Source organism: Lissotriton vulgaris, chromosome 6 (assembly GCF_964263255.1).
Source record: "Lissotriton vulgaris chromosome 6, aLisVul1.2, whole genome shotgun sequence".
Taxonomy (NCBI): Eukaryota; Metazoa; Chordata; class Amphibia; order Caudata; family Salamandridae; genus Lissotriton; species Lissotriton vulgaris.
The window spans coordinates 1,163,269,361-1,163,290,458 of NC_141694.1; the positions used below are offsets into that span (position 1 = coordinate 1,163,269,361).

Consider the following 21,098-nt stretch of genomic DNA (forward strand, 5'->3'; position numbering starts at 1 on the left):
CCCCCGAAACTATTACGCACACGGAATTAGGTCTCCACCCCACTATGGACATATAGAGGCTAAACCATTGCTGTTATGGCATTCAGTCTGGTCCAAACCAGGAACTCACTTTACCCAATCAATACTTAGAGACTGTTAGGCACAGGATCAGGCACAAAAAAATCTAGATAGCCATAGCTTAATGCCTGTGGGTGAATTTCAACTGCATATGTGTTGGATGCATTGACATGCATGATGTATGTGGAAAAATAATAATCTACACACTGTGGATCTCCAGGGATCTAAATAAGCCAGGTAGGTATTGATGCCTAGTTAGACTAGGGAGTAACAACACTCATTATCAGTAACTAATATCTAAGCCTTGCTTAAGCTTTCACCCTCTTGTTTGCTCGTGTTGGGCGTTTCTCTCCTCAAGTTTTAAAAGGCATATGTAGAGCATTAGTAACTAAACTTTTGGCAATTCACTACTCTGTCGTCTGTTGGCTTCTCTCGCTTACCAGGGTGCCCCTGCCGTCCCTGGTTTATATATTGCCAATAGTGGGCCTTTGTATTGTTTTTTTTCTTTTGTATTTGAATTGAGCAATCTGTAGTCTTTGGCCATGTGTGAAGGGTATGTTGTGTCCCCTATAGCCTCTCAGCTTCATATTCTTGTATATCTCTAAGTGAAGTGTACTGTCCCCTTGATGATTCCCAAAAATTGGTGTGAATAAGAGTTACAAGTAGTAGATAAAGTATTTTTAAACATTTTCTCTTATACTCATTTCCAACAAAATTACAGCATATTAGAAATATATGTTCTCCCCACTCAAGTACTTTTGAGAATTGGTGGCTCTAGTTGAAGGTGAATAAGGCCCATGCTTAATGATTTCATAGTTTTCTGGCTGAGATCGTTCTGGTAAAGGGTACACTACAAATAAGTTATAACTGGAAGACATGCACATTCTAGTGAAATGTGTAGGCGTCAAGAATATCAGGGCCATTGAACCCATTAGACAGCATAATGTCCCATTGAAGTAGAAACTGACAAACAGCCTCTCCATAGCATTGCAACAGATCGCATTTTGCCCTGAATGACCCAACTTGGCATTAAAACTCCCAACTCCGAATTGTTTCACCTTTGTTTCTTTTATTGGCAAAAGTTGGTAATACAAAGGAGACGTGTTTCTCCTTGACTGATCATTATAGGAAAGATTGAAAAAGAACGTCAGCTGCTAAAGTGAAAGGTTTGGTCACAGCTTACAATTCAGATTTTGATACTTTGATCTCCTGAGTTTGGCTGTAACACGATGTTCACCCTTTCTGGGAAGCCTGATTTTGTGTGTGGGAAAAGAAAGCACATCTCCACCCCTATATTTTAGCACAAAACTCGATTCATGGCTTATAGGTAGTTAGAGTTATGCAAAACAAACCTAGTGACTCAAATCTGAGGGTGATACAAGCAACAAGGTAACATCCATCTACATTCCATTGCACAATTATGAAGTTTGTCCTATATTTAGTTATTAGCCTGGACTGGAACTCTATCTCATGTTTCCTTATTGATATTAGGATGTTGTCCATTCTGAATTAACTGCCTCTGGAATTTAGATTAATATTCATCCACATTTTTTGACTAGTACTTGTCCCAACGGTAAAAAAAAACACAGTGTTTCTTGGAAAACATCCTTTACCCCTCAGTCTGAACAAACTCCAGCCTTTACAATGTAGTCACTACCCTGACCGCGATGTTACTAGCCTTACTTTAATCCACAAATTGCTGCAACGACTTTCGATAGGGAGAGCGTTGTTGGACTGGTATTGGATTTTTAAGTCCACCACCGTCCCTACTGTTGCGTAGACTGCAGTTGGAATAGTAATTTATACTATTCCAAAATCCAGCGCCCCCTAAAGCAAGTCATTGTAACGACTTGCGTGGTAAAGTAACACATGGTAACGTCGCAGTCGGGATAGTAACTGCTTTGTAAAGGCATAAGGGGTAAATGCATGCAGGGTTCTGTCATACAACAGTGTTTGTTTCCGGCTTATTGAATATTTTCCTCTAGCATATTCAAATTCTCTGAATGGATTAAAACTGAATATTATTTTCACTATGTGAGCCTATTCTGAATGCCATGGGTATTTTATGTTCTTATTCTTTTACTTGGAAACATATTTATAAGCTTTCATTTCCAGCGATTGATGAGACTGTAGACCAGAGAATTTTCCTGATGTGAACGTTCATGGTCTTCAGCGTACACAGGCTTGCCCTCCAGAGACAACCTTATGTCCTTTCAAAGTTAGTTGCGCATTTCCAAACCAGCTAGGACGTCTGACCCCCATTATTAATAACAAAAGACTCATGTCTGTAGAAGAAGCCATCCACAATCTAAATGAAAGTTTCTAGGTCGATTGCACTGAGGGTTCACAAATTTTTTCTCTAACATTTGCCACCTATATTGTGACAGCTCTCACCTGCTCATGGCCCATTGCTTGTGTTTCCCACTGCTACGACATTCAAGGATCAAGCTTCTGTGTGTATGCATGCTAACACAGATGGTGTTGTTTCCATGAAGTTTTAGTAGATTAGCTGTAAGGGCTTTGGGGACATCCACGTAGGCTATTCAACTTGCATTCTGTAAAATTTCAAAGCTAGTTCAATGGCTGCTCGCTTGCATTCTGTAATGTTGAGACTAAAGCAATGCAGGAATAGTATGGGAGAGGGGATCAAGTGTGCGCATGCATGCTCTCCTCGCTTCAAAAACCTTAAAGCTGTATACACAATTTTAGATCTTTTCATCTTCAAGCACGTGGTCCCATGCAGTGGTAATGTGATGAAGCTAAAGGACTAGGGCCAGATGTACGACCCTTACAATTTGTGAGCAGGGTCGGACTGGCTACCAGGCGTTTTTACATGCTGCCGAGCTGGGGGCTGATTTCGTTAATGGGGACCTGTGTGTGCTGAACAAAATTCGTATTGCTTTGTTTATTTCGAAGCACACGCAGGTCTCCATCAACGAAATTAGCCCCCACCGCAGTGGCATCAGCCCCCAGCTCGGCAGCATGCCAAAACGCCCTGTTGCCAGCCCGGCCCCGTTTGTGAGTCGCAAATTGCGTCGCTTTGCGACTCGCAAAATGTAATATACAACAGTGTCTCCGACAAAATATTACATTGGTGCCTTTTTCTAATAGCAACATTGACTTCCCCTTTGAATACTATAATACTTAATTTAACTATACCACGTTAAGCATATGTTGGGTTAAGTAGTCTATCCTACTCTGAAAATGTCACTCTGGGTTTCCAATCAGTATGTCACTCCAGCTGCTCTTTGTTTTCTACAAGAGATGAACATCACACCATAACAAGAAGTTGCTACTTTTTAACCCCACAAACGCTAACCTTTGTTTATGGTGCAGATGCTTTCAAACCATGAATTTCTGGATAAGGGGGCCATTTGAGGAAAACACTACGTACAATGAGTTTAAGGTCTGCTCTGATATTAATAGCATAACCTTGCTTTCAAATGGACGTTCGATCATTAAGCAATGAATGGTAAATTTGTTAACCCTTCATTCTGGAAATATCAATTAATAAGAAATAGTAGGTAACATGAAGTGCTGTTATAGAAACTACTTACGGCCTAAAGGTGAACACTTATGAAACCTCAGCTAAATTATAACTCCTTAGGAAATATTTCTATCATTTAAAAAAAAATCTTTTTGTTCTTTTGTTTTTTAACATTGGGTTTTGCTATTGTGGGGTGTATGATTATGTGGAGTGTCCGTTAAAGTATGTTGTAATAGAATCTTACATTTTTGTTGTTGTCTTTCATGCCATCTTATCTTTATATAAAATATAGAATGTCTGCTCCCTTATTTCTTTCTTCTTCTAAGCTAAAATAGTTTCACCAAATATAACTAGATAATAGTTGCAACTTTTAAATGTCATTTAATTACTATTTTGTTTTATGATTTCCAGGGGAAGGCCAGTATGGAAAAGTCTATACCTGTATCAGTGTGGACACTGGCGAACTTATGGCAATGAAGGAAGTGAGTATAATTAGTGGTGACCTACAGCACAAACTATGTTCAATTGAAATGCCTAGTTTTGGATCTTCAACAAATTTTTTTAATCAAAATTGTATTCTCAGCGAAAGTAGAAGGCAGCTGTCATTCCTCGTAGACATCGTAAAGCAATGTCATTGTTTCACCACCAACCACAAATTTCTCAGAACATGGTAAAAACACAGTTATTATGTAGCTCTGCAAACTGTGGTTTGCATTATTTTATCCATTATAGACTCAGTCCACTTGGAAGAAAAATATTCCATGCTTTTTGATTATACCCAGATTGTGGGGCGCTCACTAATGCTAGGAGTGTACATTAATTGTTTTTCAAGATTTAGGAGTCAGAACAGTCATTCCTATGGAATTAGGACGGGGGGCAGGGTGCTCTTCATCTGAGTACAGGCTTCATTTTAAAACACTTTTGAGGAAGGGCATCACAAGTTCCCACTTCTGTTCACACCAGCTTGAGCCTTTTCAGTGTGTACTATGTGCACGTCCATCTGTAATGCACACATGTTGATTAATTCTTTTGCAATGGTTTATAGATATACTCTATGCATTCACACAACTTTTAAGTATCCCTTTTAGTGCTCAGCTAGCGTCCATATGGTTTTGGGTGGAAATAGCAGAAACTGAGTTAAATCAGGAAAGTGTAGCATGACATGGTTCCTGTGCTGGGGTGGGGATATACATTCTGATTAGTGTCACCTGCTTTTTTTTCTCTATAACTTTTTAAGATGAGTCTAAGATCCTGTTATAAGGAAGTGGTAGAATTAATAAGGTGGTACAATAAAGAATAACTTACATGGTTGCCTAAGTTAGCAATTTGTTCTTCTCCATTGTCTCTTGTAGATCAGATTTCAGCCGAACGACCACAAAACTATTAAAGAAACTGCAGATGAACTGAAAATATTTGAAGGACTAAAACATCCAAACCTTGTCCGCTATTTCGGAGTGGAACTCCACAGAGTAAGCGCATATTTATGATTCTCTTTAGGACTGGACAAAATGGAATGCAACAAAGGATGTGCTGTTTCCTTTAATCACATCTATGCTTGACAGGGCCCATTGTCTATGACATAAAAGACTACAGATCGAAATATTTAACCTGTAAGAATCTGCATGCTATGCATTGTAGATTGTTATGAAATGGACATGGTTTAGCATGTTCCTGTGAGTTTCTCAGCTAGGCCGGACCACTTCATCACTCGGAACTGCATTCCACAATTAAGATGCACAATCTAATGTTAATTTATTTAGTCCTCATGTGTGCACAAAATTGATAATTTCACAGAGAGGAGGGGGGATGTTGGAAGACCTAAGAAGAGCATCACAGTACACCGGGAACTTGCATATTTTTAACCCCTTCCATGCTGATGACGAACCCCAGCCGTCATGCACTACAGTGCTCGTGTGCTGATGACGTCTGGGGTTCGTCATGGCCCGCCCGTGTTCGGCCGGCGGCCGCACACGGGAAAAATCGCGGCCGCATCGAAGGGGTTAATCTGTATTTCTCTGCTGTTTTTTTTCTTTCAAAGCTAGTATAAGATTGCCTTGAAGTAAACAAAGATGAGTTGATACAGCAAAAGGACTAGATGTATTGTCATCATTTATTTTCTTATTTTTTATCTTTCTATTTTCATGGAAAGAAACCAATCAAATTATCTGATGTGAATGACAGATGCTTGCAGAATGTTTTCAACAGCTGAATACCGTAATGTACATTGTTCTGCCCTTGTGCAATAGATTTGATGATGTCCTAGTGCAGAGGTCTTCAAACTTTTGGATGCTGAGACCCCCCTGTCAACATTTTGAGGCGTGAGGACCCCCTCATGACAAAAATTTCTAAACCTGTAAGCAGGGCTACTGGAATTGAGGCATGGTACATATTCTTTGTAGCAGGCACATAAACCCTCTGCACTGTGTGGGTGACAAGAGTCCCCATGTGATGCACGGTAAGTGATGCAACAGTGCGTGAGTAGGGTAGAGGAGTGACTTCCGGGTGAGTGAGGTGGCCGTATGAATTTGAGTGCGAATGCAAGTTCAGAATGGGACGAATGAATGTATGATTACTGACGGGCTTGTTTGAGTGAGTTGCATATTGAACAGTGAGGGGGACAGGTGAGTGAAGTGTCACATGAGTGCATGGCACTGACTCTCTACCTGGGGAGGTACAGCTTTGGTATCCTTTCTCAAGGGAGGTCTCTGTGGTTAGAATTATCCAGTAGAAGACCCAGGGGCATTTTACCAAGCAATAGCAATAATTATCGCTATTTCTTGGTTAGAGACAAAAATGTATTGCCGGCCTGCGGCGATTTTTATCGCAGATAAACCTTGGTATTACCATGGTTTATCGCGAATGCGATAAAAATCGGCCGCAATGCATGAATATCGCTGAAAAGTCAGCGATATTCAGGCATTACTGAGCAATGCTCTTAGTCATGTTATCCACCTCCCATTTGATAAAATGGCTAAGAACTGCTCAGGGCAGGTGTTAGCTTTTGGAGATATTTGCGCTTAGCGCTAATATCTCCAAAAGTTGGTAATAGGAGATAGTGATGTTAGCGACTGTTTCCAGTCGCTAACATCTGACATGCAAAGTGGGGCCCAAGATGGTCGCTATCTCCTACTAGCTGTCGCCAACTGGTGTTAGCGACAGCTAGGTAATAGGGAGATAATTTTATCTCCGCTTTCTTGGCTTTTAAAGCCAAAAAAGCGGAGATAAACCCCCTTGATAATATGCCCCCTAGTTCCTTACAACATTATTGCTCTTTCTGTAGGATACTCTGTCTGCAGATTCTTCACCTCCTCCCACCTCCCCATTCTGTGGAATGGCCTCTTTTTAACATCTGAAAAGGTCCCATGTTGGAGATCAGCCCACATGCATCTTTCATTGACTTCATACAGCCCTTTCCTCATAATTTCCGATCTTCCATTCTTCCTTTTAAAACTAACACATTTGAATTCCCTACTCTCTTCTCATTCTGCCTTCTCTCCCCTACTGTAAACTACCCCAAACTATTCATATTTTTCTAGCCTTTCTTCATTCTCAATTAAGTTAACCCCTATCTCTCTATCCCTTACCTTCTGACTTCCTAGTAATCATTTGATGAATAGTCACTGGGTCATTATAATCTTCAATTGGTAACATTTGGTTAATCAGATTTTCTCTTTGCCACAACACGGGATATTCAGCTCTTCAGTTCTGTGCACATTATAAAAATGCTGAATAAAGTGTATACGCCTATTACCTTTGTCAAAGGATATTGGACATGCATGCAGCGCCTTTGAGCAGGTAAAACCAGAAATGAGAAGATATTAAATCAGCTTACGCACTGTGAGCAGTGCAGTAAATACCAGCTGATTTCCTACATCTGACGGGACAGCCTATGCAAATGGTCTTTAAAGACCTGTGAAAAACTCGGGCGTGCCTGAGCAAAGACTCCAGTCACTGCCCAGCTGAGGCCAAAGCAGCGTGAGCTGCACTGCAGCAGCCCGGGCTGACTCACAGAGGGGGGCTGAAGACCTTGGCAGAAGTGTGACTGGGAGCGCGACCCCCTTTGCATCGCCCCACGGCCCCCCTGGGGGTCGCGCCCCACAGTTTGAAGACCCCTGTCCTAGTGTAACTCGTCCTACCCTCCTCTTCTATTCTCGTTTCTATGCCATATGAAGTAGTAAACCCTCATCATATTCTTAGTTAGTTAATGTTTTTCTTTTCTTAGGATTCTTACCCATGAATCCTAATCGTGCAGGTTTTAATGAGTACCAGCTGCTATTGCTGAGCCTGTTGTTGACTATATTTGACATTTTAGTGACAGACCTCCAGTAATTTTACCTCAAAGATCCAGACTGGGTCCTGCCTGATTCATACCACTAAATGATAATCTGTTTAGGGGAGAGGAGTTGGCCTAACGGCTAGGGCTATCGCCCTCGAATCCGGGGTACTGGGTTCGAGTCTCGGCAATGACCGCTGAACATCCTGTGTTTCTGGGCAAATCACGTAATCTCCCTGTGCCTAACGGAAATGAATGTGTCCTCATGTAATGTAACTGGTGCTATGTAAAGCGCTCTGAGTCAAGTTTGCGCTATATAAATAAAACTGACATTTTTTTTTATCTTGGTGGTATCTTCACCCCCACCGCCAACACACACTTCTCAGTATCCGAAAGTAGGAGAAAATGATTTCTCACCACCTAAGCTCCTTTCTTGGGCGTGGAGCTGGACCACTTTTATTTTCTGAATTGAAGGAATGGAAGCACCATAAAGGTTAAAAGATATGTGTGAATCTAATTACAATGAAATGTCTAGAAGGTTAATCCTAAACTTCGTTTTGTCTCAAGTTTGTTTTTGTGTTTAAAAATTATCCATATGCTCTGTGAAACAATTATTCAAGAGTCAGAAATATGTGTATGACAGGCCTCAACCTGGAAGTGGTTGCAAGGAGTTTCTGAGGAAATGGTGCTTGGGTTTCTCAATGTGTTTATGCCTCTGTATCCTCTTGAGCACATTGGAAAATATGCAAAAGATAATCCAAAAGGAGCATGGCTCATATGATCCTGCCTCTAGAATGGCTGTTTGGACGTCTGTAGAACAGCAGCTTGTCCATCTATATATAATGTTGCTAAATGCTACACTTTGGACCCAGATAGCTGTTTACTTATCTTTCAAGCAAGTAGGCCCTGGTACTCCGTGAGGGCAGATACCAGGTTTCCAGTGGGACACGTGGGGAGAAACTTAATTTAGTTTCCCATTTATTCTCTTAAACAGAAGGCTGTAAGGGCGCTGAACCGTAAGTACACGGTCCGGCCTTTTGCTTAGTCAGAGAAGGGTGCAACTTTACGTGCGCAGACCTCTCGATTCAACACACTTGGTCCTGACGAAAACCTTTAATTTTTTTACAACAGGTTGAAACATATTGACCTCATCTTCACAACAATACTGATACTTTCTGGTCAAATTACGCCAGTAGAAGTATCCCACCTGCTTTTAACCGTGTTTTATGACTCTAGAATAAATTGTATAGGGAGTACATAAAAGACACTTTTTTAACTCACTCACTTACAACACAGTTTCACAAATCACAAAAACCCGCTCCGCTGTAGTTACAGGCGTCGAAGCACACCTGAGTGTCACTCGGTCACTCAGGTGGAACCTGATGATGAAGCATGACACCAACTTGGTTGGTGAGTGAGGGGTTTATATAAAAAGAAAAAATTCTTCTTTTTTTCTGCATCTCTCTCCATCCACTATTGATCACTAGGACACTGAGTCCTGGGAATATTCTCTTTGTTTTGAAAAAAAAAGGGGAATTTCTCAACAATATCTTAAATAAGTGAAAAAGTCTTAATTAACTACTCGCAAGATCATGCTTGAATATTCCTTTTTGTTCCAGTAGCAGAATCGATGATTTAGGGTAAGGCAAAATGGATTAACAATGCACCTATTGCCAGTTGCGACTGTAAATCGTATGACCATGAATCACATTAGAATTAATATGATCACACTGAAAATGCTAGAATTGTACTATGCACCCTCTTAAAAAAGATCCGCATGTTGAGAATCCGAAATGGATTCTGGAAACCTTAAGGGCGCCACCCAGTTAATGATGTTGCAGTACATCTTGAAACCCCAGCGGTTATCATCAAACAAGTCACATTCTAAAATGCCTTGTGTTGATGATTATTAGTGTTGAAGGACTAGGTAAACAGGATAGGTTTTTTATACACTGTAAGCCCCTTTAAATAATATAATTTAAATAACCTGTACTTCCAAAATGCCCCTTAAGTCAACTTCAAAGTACGGATTTCTTCTCCCTGAGTATATCCATTGTTTTATTCAGGTTTACATGAGTATTGACATCTGCAAGTGAATCCTGCTTTGTCGATAGTTTTAATTTGTATACTGTCCTGTGTATAAGTCCTACAATCTGTAAAGATACACAGCAAACCCTATAAAATGCATTTGACAACGAGCATTCAATTGTAAAAAACATAGATGATGAAAGGTTGAAAATAAATGAGTTTATAGATTTCCTTGCTCTTTGCTCGTGAAGCCTTATTTAGAATTTTTTACTTTTTTCAAGTGGAAACTCCAATGGGGGCTTTTTACTGCATGCAGAATAGGTGTGTTTTTGCTGTATGTTTTTTAAAATTATTTTTAATATACTAATGCAAATGTAGCGGGATTCCGAACATCATGTCGAATGCTAGCAACGTCTCCTACCTTAGGACAAAAAAAGTGGACTCATTCAGGTTTCGATTGTCTAAAAATGGGTTTCTCCACCACAAAGAGCTAGACCAAAAACTAATTGTAAATATTTAGTACAAAGAAATGCCTATAATACTCTGCTACACCATATGTGTACAAAAGGGGGTGGTGATGGACGGAGCATCTGAACCCATATGTGTAAGCACAGTGGCACTTGATACACAATTTTTAGGGCATGTCTCTTCCTCATGCACCTCAATTAACACCTCACGTATTGGACAATCTAGATTCAACACCATTTCAACCACTCAATCCGAATAGCCTCCCAGAATCTGATGAAAATTGGAATGCTTCATGGCCTTCTTAGGGATGTAAAGCACTAAACAAATGTGACATTACAATACAATCAAGCTGAGTTTTGTTACCCTTACAGGAGGAAATGTTCATCTTTATGGAGTATTGTGACGAGGGAACGCTGGAGGAGGTGTCCAGGTTGGGCTTACAGGAGCATGTCATCCGGTTATACTCGAAGCAGATCACAATTGCGATCAATGTACTGCATGAGCATGGAATTGTGCATCGAGACATTAAAGGTACAGCATGCAAAAAGCCAAAAGTAACAGCTTCTCCATAATAACCTCTTAATCCTGTGTAAATGGAGTAAGCTTTTTGTTTACGATGTGTTAGCACAAACCACTGAGTAATAGTCAACCAGTTACTTGAATTAGAGTGTGAGAGTGAGGTGGCTTTTGCCATATATCTTTATTTGAGTCACACTTGTGTTTCCGATTCGAACCATCTTATCCTCCCGTTGAAATGTTTTGATTTAGCTATTTTCTTTACACTGCACATCTTGAACAGTATTCTTTCTGACCCATCAGTGACATGATTGACAACACTGCAGTGCTGGTTGGATGCCTGCAGGGTCTAAGATGCTCTTCCAAACAAGTACAGAAATGAGGTCTATTACAATTGGGATATTTAACGATATTACAGCCTACCAAGTAAAACCCTTGATACCATAGCCTATTCCTATATGTTGGTCTTAACTCTGTCTTATAATCTAGGGTTTACAGGTTTTGTAACTGGGAACACAGGCATTTCCTTTTTAGCTGCAAAGTTTATATGTTTAGGGCTACATTTAGGGATTATCAGTAACTGCCAAAAATATCATGGATGGCCACCTGCCATCCTCTTATTCTCCTGCCCCAAATAGAGTTGGGAAAGCCACTTTGTTTAGAGCCGTGGAGCCTCATTCGGCTCCACCATCTAAAGCATCCCAACGTCAGGCCAGGAGCCTTAACAGTGCCAGACACTGCCATTTAGGGACAGGCTTTCTTGTGCTGTTTTCTCTTTTTCGCAAGAGCAACGACATGCCACGCAAAAGTAATAAAGCAACAGTGTCTCCCCATCCTAACAGGAAAAGAACTCCCATCGATTCAGTGGTGTTCTTGTTGTTTTTTCCCTATTTTGTGGATTTGTTTGTACAAAACAAAAAATGTGTACTGGGCTGCCATCGCATGGCACCCAGCCAGTACTGTATTTGGCACGAAAGTGCTCTTGCTGTGCTGGATGGAAATTTTCTCAGAAAGTGCCCCAGCACCGCAGTGCACTCCTAATCGGGTAGGCCCACAGGGCTCTAAATGAGCTCTTTACTTTCCATGTCTGCAGCATGTTAAAAGCTTGTTTTGATTGCAAATGAATCCTTTGCCTTCAAATGGACCAGTGGTTTATTATTTGTAACAAATTATATTAGTAAGTCTCTGTAAAAACTCTAATTGAAATGTTTTGTGAAAATTGTTTTTTTTTTTCTCCACAGGAGCCAATATCTTCTTGACGTCATCTGGTTTAATTAAATTGGGAGATTTTGGCTGCTCAGTCAAGTTAAAAAACAATGCACAGACCATGCCAGGAGAAGTAAACAGTACTCTTGGGACTGCTGGTAAGGAGGAGAAGATGTTGGTTATCACACTGTTTTTTATTAATGGGCACCGATACCAATAATTAGATTTTCAAATCATGCTATGAAGCAATAAAGTTGAATTGCCGTAGCAGACTAAAAGTGCAAGTTCATACGTGTTTGTTGTTTCACAGCATACATGGCTCCAGAGGTAATCACACGAGCAAAAGGCGAAGGACATGGCCGTGCAGCTGACATCTGGAGTCTAGGGTGTGTTGTGATTGAGATGGTTACTGGCAAGGTATGTGATTTTGGAATATCTTCTGAATTTTGACTGCATAAATTTGATAAGTTGAAGATTTTTGACTTCTCCCTGGGAGTTGGATTACACTGTATTCATAGACTTCATGAATGAATTTTGGCTTTTACTGATAATTGTCTCTTTGTCACCAAAATTAAATGCCAAATCTCTAAAAGCCAGCGCCTGGCTCGAATGGTCTTCCTTCAGCCATTTCAAAGAGTATAAATCATTCTAGGCTAATAACTTGTTGCCAGTCTTTGAGGGCATAACCACTCTTAGTCTCATCCCCTCTTCCTGGAAAGGCTCCACTGTCTCACCTATCTACAAAGGAAGTGGTGTTTCCGATCCCTCTAACTGCCAACTCATAGCATTCCTGGATTTTGAATCAAAACACTTTGCTGGCTGTCCCCTTAAAGCGCTATCAGCATGGTCCACCTAAAGGCATTTGATTTCATGTAATTACACAGCGTTCGCAAAGGGCATGGGTACTACATCACATTTATTGCCTCTTTTATTACTGTTCGACAAACATAAGAACAAAACAGCCCCTCTACCCTTGCTATATAAAATATAAAGCAGCATAGCATTTGATAGAGTAGACAGGGGCAAATTAGTCAGCTGGAGTATACCCTTCATCTGCTACAAGCTCTGATCCTTCTCCATACTGATACCTGGGTTAGCATAAAGCTAGAAGACAATTTTCACTTGTCCAGAAAGATACAGACCCTTCATGGTCTAGAACAAGGGTGAGTACTGGCCCCCAGGCTCTTTAATCTGCTTCTGTCGGATCTCCCACCCATCCTCGATTAGGTAAACTCACATGCTCCAACGCTGGGAAGCATTCTGCTGCCATGTTTAATATATGCAGACGACCTAGTCCTGCAAAGTCGATTAAAATTCGGCTTGCAATGACTCCTGATAGCAACGCCAGTGCGCAATATCCCAGTACGAAATTAAAGGTACTCAACCTGAACGACAATTCTTATACTAGGTAACCTTCTTAGAGCTTCCACTAGTGGAACTTGGGAGAGGGGAAAATCGAGGAGCTACCAGAATATAAATACCTGGGCATGCTATTCGATAGGCACAGCTTCTTCAAACAACACATACAGCTCATGTGGTTGACTCACTGCAATCTTCAGATGCCTAAAGACTGAAATTGTAACATCGACGTATTCACCGCTACTGAAAGTCATACAGACCAAATTCGTACCAACTATAGTCTGTGAAGCACTGAAAGGCAGCAATGCCTCTCACCTGGAGAAATTAATCACTAGGCTTTTTAAGTTGGTCTTCTTATTGCACGTCACTCATCTCCAGCTCAAATACAATTAGAATTCAGTCTCCCCCAACAAGTTCTGGCGGGCAAGGAACATTCCTTAAATTATTCACAAACTAAAGAAGGAAGACAACGGTAATCTGGATCTGTAAATGGTCCGAAAGCGCTCCCCAGCCCTGGAGAGAAGCATCCATCACGATAGTTCGAACGGGAATGTCCTTGTGGAATGGAACCCCCTTGAGGAGATTCTCTGCTGAGCACCACCATCTCAGGGACTGTTGAGCTTGTAGAGACAGTTGGATCCTGTCGTCCCAGTTCCCCTGTTTCGGGTCCCACTGATCCTCCAGACATTCCTGCAGCGGCCGCATGTAGAGGCGGGCATGTGGCGTGAGGAAGATGCAAGAGGCCATCGACCCCAGAAGAAAAGACGCCGCCCTCACTGTCGTAGATGGAACGGACATGAGAGCCTGAGCCTTCCGAAGGATCGATAAGCGTCGCTCCTCCGAAGGAGACACTCTTGCTGAGAGAGTATTGATGGAGGCTCCCAAGTACTGCAGGCACTGGACAGGAGTCGGAATGGACTTGGATTTGTTGATGTGCAAACCCAACTGGTTCAACAGAACGGCCATCCTGTTGAAGTGCAATTGTGCTTCCTGGAAGGTGGAGGCTTTGATCAACCAGTCGTCCAGGTAGACAAACACCTTGTTCTTTCTCAGGTGAGCTGCCACCACTGCCGTGCACTTTGAAAAAGTCCTGGGTGCAGACTTCAGTTCAAACGGTAGTACGGAATACTCATAGTGATTGGTGCCGACTAGAAAGCGCAGGAACTTCCGGTGTTTCCGTGCATTGGGCACATGGAAGTACGCATCCTGCAGATCTATTGCGCAAAGCCAGTCTCCTCTTTGCAGCTGAGGATAAATCTGGTGCAAAGACAGCATGCAAAATTTCTCCCTGCGAATCCATTTGTTTGCTTGTCGCAAATCCAGAATGGGCCTGAACTCGTTTTTTTTCCTTTTTGCGTACCAGAAAGAACCTTGAGTATAGACCCTTTCTCCTTTGAGACAGAGGGACGTCTTATATCGCCCTTTTTCTTACAAGGGTATCGGCCTCCGCTTGAAGTTCGCGCAGCTGGTATTGCGAACGAACCGGTTGAATTGCTGGAGGAGGGCTGACAAAACGAAGACTGTATCCATTGCAAACAATATTCAGCACCCACTTGTCCTAAGTAATTTTTCTTCACTCTGCCAAGTAATTTTGTATGCTTCCCCCCACCGGAGCGGTAACCGACGAGGGGAAAGTAACTCCTCAGGGCTTAGACCCGGCCGGGCCCTTATTAGCCGAGGAGGACTGCTGGCCGCCTTTGCCCCTCTGATTCTTCTGGAAGGGCTGTCGCTGGTATTGCTGCTGCTGTTGTTGCTGCTGGCCAGCTTGACGACCTTGCCCACGCCTCTGGGAAGAGTACCTCCTCTGGAAAGGACGGAAGGATTTCCGCTGCTTCTTTGGTTTCTCCAAACCAACAGCCTTCAGCGTCTCAACTTCCGCCTTCATGCGGGCCATTTCCCCATTCGCATGCGTCCCGAAGAGGGTAGATCCCGAAATCGGCAAATTTGCGATCCTCTGTTGTGCCTCTTGCTTAAGAGAGGTAAGGCGCAACCATGAATGACGTCTCAAATTGATGCCATGGCAGTACCCATGAGCAGCCAGGAGAGAGTCGTCTGCCGCCGAACTGATGACTTGGTTTGAGACCATCATGCCCTCGTTCAAAATCTCCTGGAAGTCCTCTCGCCTATCCCTCTGGAGGAGCTCAATGAACTGTTGCAGGGACTCCCACAAGGAGCGGTCATAGTGACCCAAGAGGGCCGAGACACTCGCCGCTTATATCGAGGTGGCAGCCGTACTGCAGACTTTCCGTCCGGCTGAGTCCATTTGACGGCTCTCCTTGTCCGGAGGGACCGTGGACGAAGGGGCAGTCGAATGCTGCTTCTTAGCCGCAGTTACAATTACAGAATCTGAGACAGGATCTGACCTCAAGAACGCCGGATCAGATTCCGGGGGCCTGTACTTCTTTTGAAGTCGAGATGGCGCCGACTTAACCGAGGCCAGCGTCAGAAACAGCTCCATGGCCGGTTCCTCCAGTCCTGGCACCAAAGGCAGCGAAGGACGAGAGAGATGACTGCGTTGTAATGTTTCGAAGATCACAGAGGTGGAAGGAGTGGGCACCTTCAATGTGATCCCTAACTTTGCTGCCACCTCAGCAGCACATCCTGGAATGTCACAATGTCATCCACAGGCGACACTCTCATAGGAGGAGAGTCAGATAAAGTGGGAGAATACCTCCTGTCACTGGATGAGTCCTTGTATCGGGACCGTGACCTTTCCCTCCGACGACGATGTCGTGACCTCGTCGAGGATCTACCCTCACTGCGAGAGCGATGCCTCCCTCTGGATCTTGACCTTGACTTTCTGGGTCTCGCAGGAACTGCCAGCCCCGGAGGCTGAGCCGGAACCCCAGGTTGTGGCTGTGGAGGCCGGGGAGGCGGTGGAGGTGGTGGACGCGGAGGAGGAGGACGAGGTGGAGGAGGAGGAGTTGGTTTCCGAGGAGGAAGCAGAGGAGGCGTAGGTGTCCTGGGCCTTGAGGGCGAATATGTCCGTGAATAATCAGATTCCGGTGACTCACGCATTCTCCTCTTTTTACGAGCAGGCCTGGGGGAGGATGCTCTGGAGGCAGACCTCTCTGCAAACGAGGGTGGGCGTCGCCGCAACCGGGGACTCGCAGAAGAAGATGAAACACTAACCACAGAGGCACTAGACACCGTCCTGGGCCTCGACTTCCTCTTTGACGTCGATTTTTCCTTCATCGACGTCGACCTCTTAGACTTCTCATCCCTCGACGTCGATCTTCTAGACGTCGACGAACTCAACATCGAATATCTACGCCTCGACGTCGATTTACCTTTCCTTGATGTCGATCTTCACTTTGATGGCGAACGGCGGTGTCGCGTCGACAGCGAGCGCCTTCGGCTTCGAGACACATCACGACGTCGATGGTGTGTTGACACCGGTAAAGTCCTCGACGTCGACCTCGTCCGAGGTCTCGACGTCCTACCCTTCGACGTTGAACGTCGACGTCGCTTCGACCCAGAGCCCTGGGTCGACTGGGAACATTTTGTGGTCATACCTCTCGATGCTGACGTCGAAGCCATCGACGTCAACCGGGACCGGTGCCTTTTCTGGGCTTTTTCTTGACTGGGGAGCCCCCCAAAGGCCAATGCACGGGCGGAGGACGATAACAGAGTCCCTCCATGCCCAGAAGTCCCACCTGTCTCTTGATGTCTCCTCTGCTCCAGGCCTTGGAGACAAATCTTCTCCCTGTCACGCAGGGTCCTCCTGGAAATAGAGTGACAGATATCACAGGAGTCAGGGACATGGGTGGAAGGGAGGCAGAGTATACATACTCTGTGGGGGTCAGACTTAGCCTTCTTCCTACCTCACTCAGGGCACTTGTCGAATAAAGCTGGCATTTCGACAAGAAAGAGGTGGCAAAACTGGTTAAAAAACACAGCAACTGGAAGAGGAAGACCCTAGACGTCGACTGAAACACTCAAAACTCTGGAAAAATTCCAAAAATTGAAGTAATACCCAAAAGGGTAGAGCTCAATGCTCCAGGGTCCTGCTACCAGGAGCCGGAAAAAAGAACTGAAAGTAAAAGGCCTTTGGCTGTGCATCCTGGGATACCGAGGGTCTCTGGAGAGTTCCTTAACACCTTGGGTGCTAGGTGGTTTTCCCCTCCGGTGCTGATCCATCATGTATCCCATTGTTCATGACAAGGTCAACTCGTCAAACGCACAGCGCAGGTAAAGCCCATGACGAGTTGACCTTGTCATGAGCATGGAAGGGGTTAAAGGCACGGTATCCCTTTTCCAGACACATAATGGCAGCCTATGGGGCTTGTCTGTCCAACCCTTCCTCTCTATCATTACAAAGGATTTTTGTGAAGGGGACTTTCTCTGAGTGTGGAACTTAACAAAGTGTGTTAAATGTAATATTATTTGGCATTTTTTTTCACTTCAAGATGAAGTGCTGGCCACTGTAGCCTTATAGTTTTAGGCTGCATTATTTGTCTTTGATTTTCTCTTAAGTGTCTATGCTGGACTGCAGAAGACGACAACTTAAGAGACTATTTCGATTGCTCCGGGGTCCACGCACATGGGCGGGACTATTCACAAGATTATGACTATACACAGAGATACCCTACTAGAGAAGGAGGTTTTCTCAAGACGAAAACATGCTTGGTTCACATTAGGATCGTTTGAAAAGCTAGTGCCTCAACAGTATCTGAGAGCATGCATCGAAGCCCAGACTAAAAGATCTCTTTTTGAAATATTGTCTAGGCTGCTTATCATCATCTCCATATTTGCGACCATGGAAGTGCCCCACCGGCACAGATGCCTGTAGACTCTGTGACAAATTCCCTGAAACTATAGTCCATCAATTTTGCATATGTGTTTCAAACCTGGAGGACCGAAAAACAATAATAAGATCAGCATTTAACCCAAGGGGGCTGCGCCAGTGCAGGCATACCATCATAGCCTACTTGGATTCCTCAGACATCCAGCTGATCAGTAGGCTGGTGAAATACGTGTCAAGGCTAGAACAGAAAATAAGCCACCTAACAGGCTCCACAACATCAGAGCCGAATCAGGTATCTTAAACCCATTATCCTGCACAATCCTCTGTGGGGAAACAGCCTTTAGATCGCATGCGTTACATCACATACTATTAGAACGCGGTTGTTACAACGACCGTGTTGTTACAATGCGAACCATTATATCGCAAGACAATATAACGATTCGCTGTAGGGGGCAGAAGGTGTTGGATTTACAATCCCAACACCTTCCCTGCTGTTGCACAAACTGGAGTAGGAATACTAAATTAGACTATTCCTAAGTCCAGCGCGCCCCCTACAGCAAGTCGTTGAAATGACTTGCGATGTAATGGTTTGCATTGTAACAATGTGGTTGTTGTATCAACTACGTTTTAAAAGCATGCGTACTAAACTTATGTATTCCCCTCTGTAAGCACTGGAACAAGGGCTTGACCGCACATCCACTTCACTGTAACTTTGTACAGCCAAACATTGGAACTCTACACACGTTTAATGGTCTTTCTGATCTCAAGTGGTTGAGTGGTAGTTTCTCCAGAGCGTATTAGCATGCAAAACGAGACACTAGACTTTCAACCTCTCTCCCCGTTCAAGGTCTCAAGGTCAAAGACGTCGATTGCATTGCCACTTTAATGTAGTTAAGACTTTGATTGACATTCTACCGTCCAGCAGGTGATAACACCTTGGACTTAAGCGGGCATTCTGAACGCTTCTTTTGCGCAAGACTCTGACTGCAACCACCGTGTCGCAAACTTTTTTTAACATATTTTTATTTGAAAATAATACAATATGAGAAGGTAGTAAAAATGATCCTGGTGGAGTTATCCATAAATGACAACATACCATTACTTCCAGCATATTCAGTGTGAAAAAGTATCCCAATCTCACCCAGGCCATCACATGAACAAAATAAAACAGTGGTGAGGCATCAGAGGATACAAACAGTAAACAAATTAGAGGCATACAAAAGAAAAGCCCATGCAAACCTGAGCAGTGGCAGCGCTCGCCTACGGCCCTACCTTTCCCACATAAGAGCCTGCACCCTCAAGGAGGAAAGGAGAGGGATACAAGAAGAAGAGAAGGCAACAAGGAGAGCAGGGAAGAGGGGAAATAAGAGGGAGAACAGAAGGAGGAGGGCAATCCCCATTAACCCCCATCAATTTGGCAACACAAGCCGGATGCCCACATATAAACTTGCAGATTCCCCCCACACCACAGGCAAATACATCCCCTCACACCGCCATCTCCAGGGCAGGTGTCCACAGCCCCAGACCCTGGGAGGTATTGGGAGAACCGTCCACTGGCAGCACCACCTTCATCAAACTATCCAACATATCCCCCTGCACACCAAATCCAGTTCAGCATTCTCATCAGTGCACACCACCCGTAATTGCCCCACCACTGCCACTCCTCATTCATACAGGTCAATCACCCACCGCTGAACAGTTGGTGATCTGGGCTCCACCCAGTGGATAGCAGCACATCGCTTAGCAAGTAACAGGCCCAGAGTGCAACCCTGTGTCTCATCTTGGCCTCTCTCTTAGGGATCGGAAGCAACCCCAGAAGGCAGTGAGCGACCATGGCCGCCTCCTGCCCCCCTGCAGAGATCACAGGACCCCTTCCCAGTATCCTTCCAATTTACAACATTCTCATGCCATGTGGAGAAAGGATTCCAGCTCCCACCCACATGTAGGGCAGGCAGCAGACAGTGACCTGTTAATCCTATGTAACCTTTGTGGGATCAAGTCCGTGTAGTGTAAATAATACAATTGGGTGAGCTTGAACCCCGCGTTGCTAGCCACCCCCTGGACCTGAGCAAAGGCTCTCCTCCAGTCGCTCTCAGAAAGTGGCTCAGGCAAGTCATCAGTCCATCTGTCCTGTATTCTGTCATATCAGTCTGACGATCACCCTTAAGAGCCTTATAGATAAGGGAAATTAAGCCTAGATCGGATCTGGGATCCAGCAGAAGGTCTAATGCCTCGGGCTCGGCAGGCTTTGCAAGAAAACCCATCCAGACCTCACGTATCGTTCGGACACTTTCACAAGAAATTACCCTGTTGCAGCTCAAACAGTTCCCGTGTCCCCCTCTTTGTAAGGAAAGTACCTCTCAGATATACGTCGCCGGCCATGGTGTAGTCCGAACTCGAACCACTGCGACATAGCCATCACGGATTGTATGGATCTGAAAGGCATTAGTCGTTGGAGGGGCAGCAATCAGGCATAAGGGGCCCGAAGCATCACCCTGGTGACCACTTGCTCCCAGACCACTGCCCATTGCTGGACAACAAATGGGTTGCTCTGGAGATATCCCCACCCCCACACCATCCTGCATGAGGCAGAGTGGGAGGTCTGCACCAGCACCCCACTCTCCTCTGTATTCGGACAACCTGGGTACCACTGCACTGCATATTGCCCAAAATAATAGAGCTGCAGGTCCAGTAATCCCAGGAATCCCCGAATCCCCGAATCCCCCAGCTCGGTGTCTAATTTCAGGATTTCCAACTCGTCTATGCTCCTTTTACCAGCCCACACGAGGGCACCAGGAGACTACTTAATTTGGCAAACGTTGAGTTTGAATTGCTATACATGGCGTTCTGCAGGGGAGCATACAGACAGCGGTGTAATAACTACATTCTGGAGAGGGCTACTCTGCCCATCATCAGAAGAGGCAGGCAGATCCAGAAGCAAAATGCCACCTCAAGGC

At 44.2% G+C, this 21,098-nt stretch overlaps 1 protein-coding gene across 3 annotated transcripts in view; it reads left to right on the plus strand.

The window, feature by feature from the left end:
* Positions 1-21,098, plus strand: part of MAP3K4 (mitogen-activated protein kinase kinase kinase 4) — a 474,364-nt gene that overhangs the window by 441,401 nt on the left and 11,865 nt on the right. For all 3 annotated transcript variants that reach the window (XM_086927243.1, XM_086927245.1, XM_086927246.1), the window contains 5 exons: positions 3,956-4,026; positions 4,897-5,013; positions 10,685-10,844; positions 12,071-12,193; positions 12,346-12,452. In XM_086927243.1, coding sequence (XP_086783369.1) covers positions 3,956-4,026; positions 4,897-5,013; positions 10,685-10,844; positions 12,071-12,193; positions 12,346-12,452 — 578 coding nt within the window. The remainder of the gene's footprint in view (positions 1-3,955; positions 4,027-4,896; positions 5,014-10,684; positions 10,845-12,070; positions 12,194-12,345; positions 12,453-21,098) is intronic.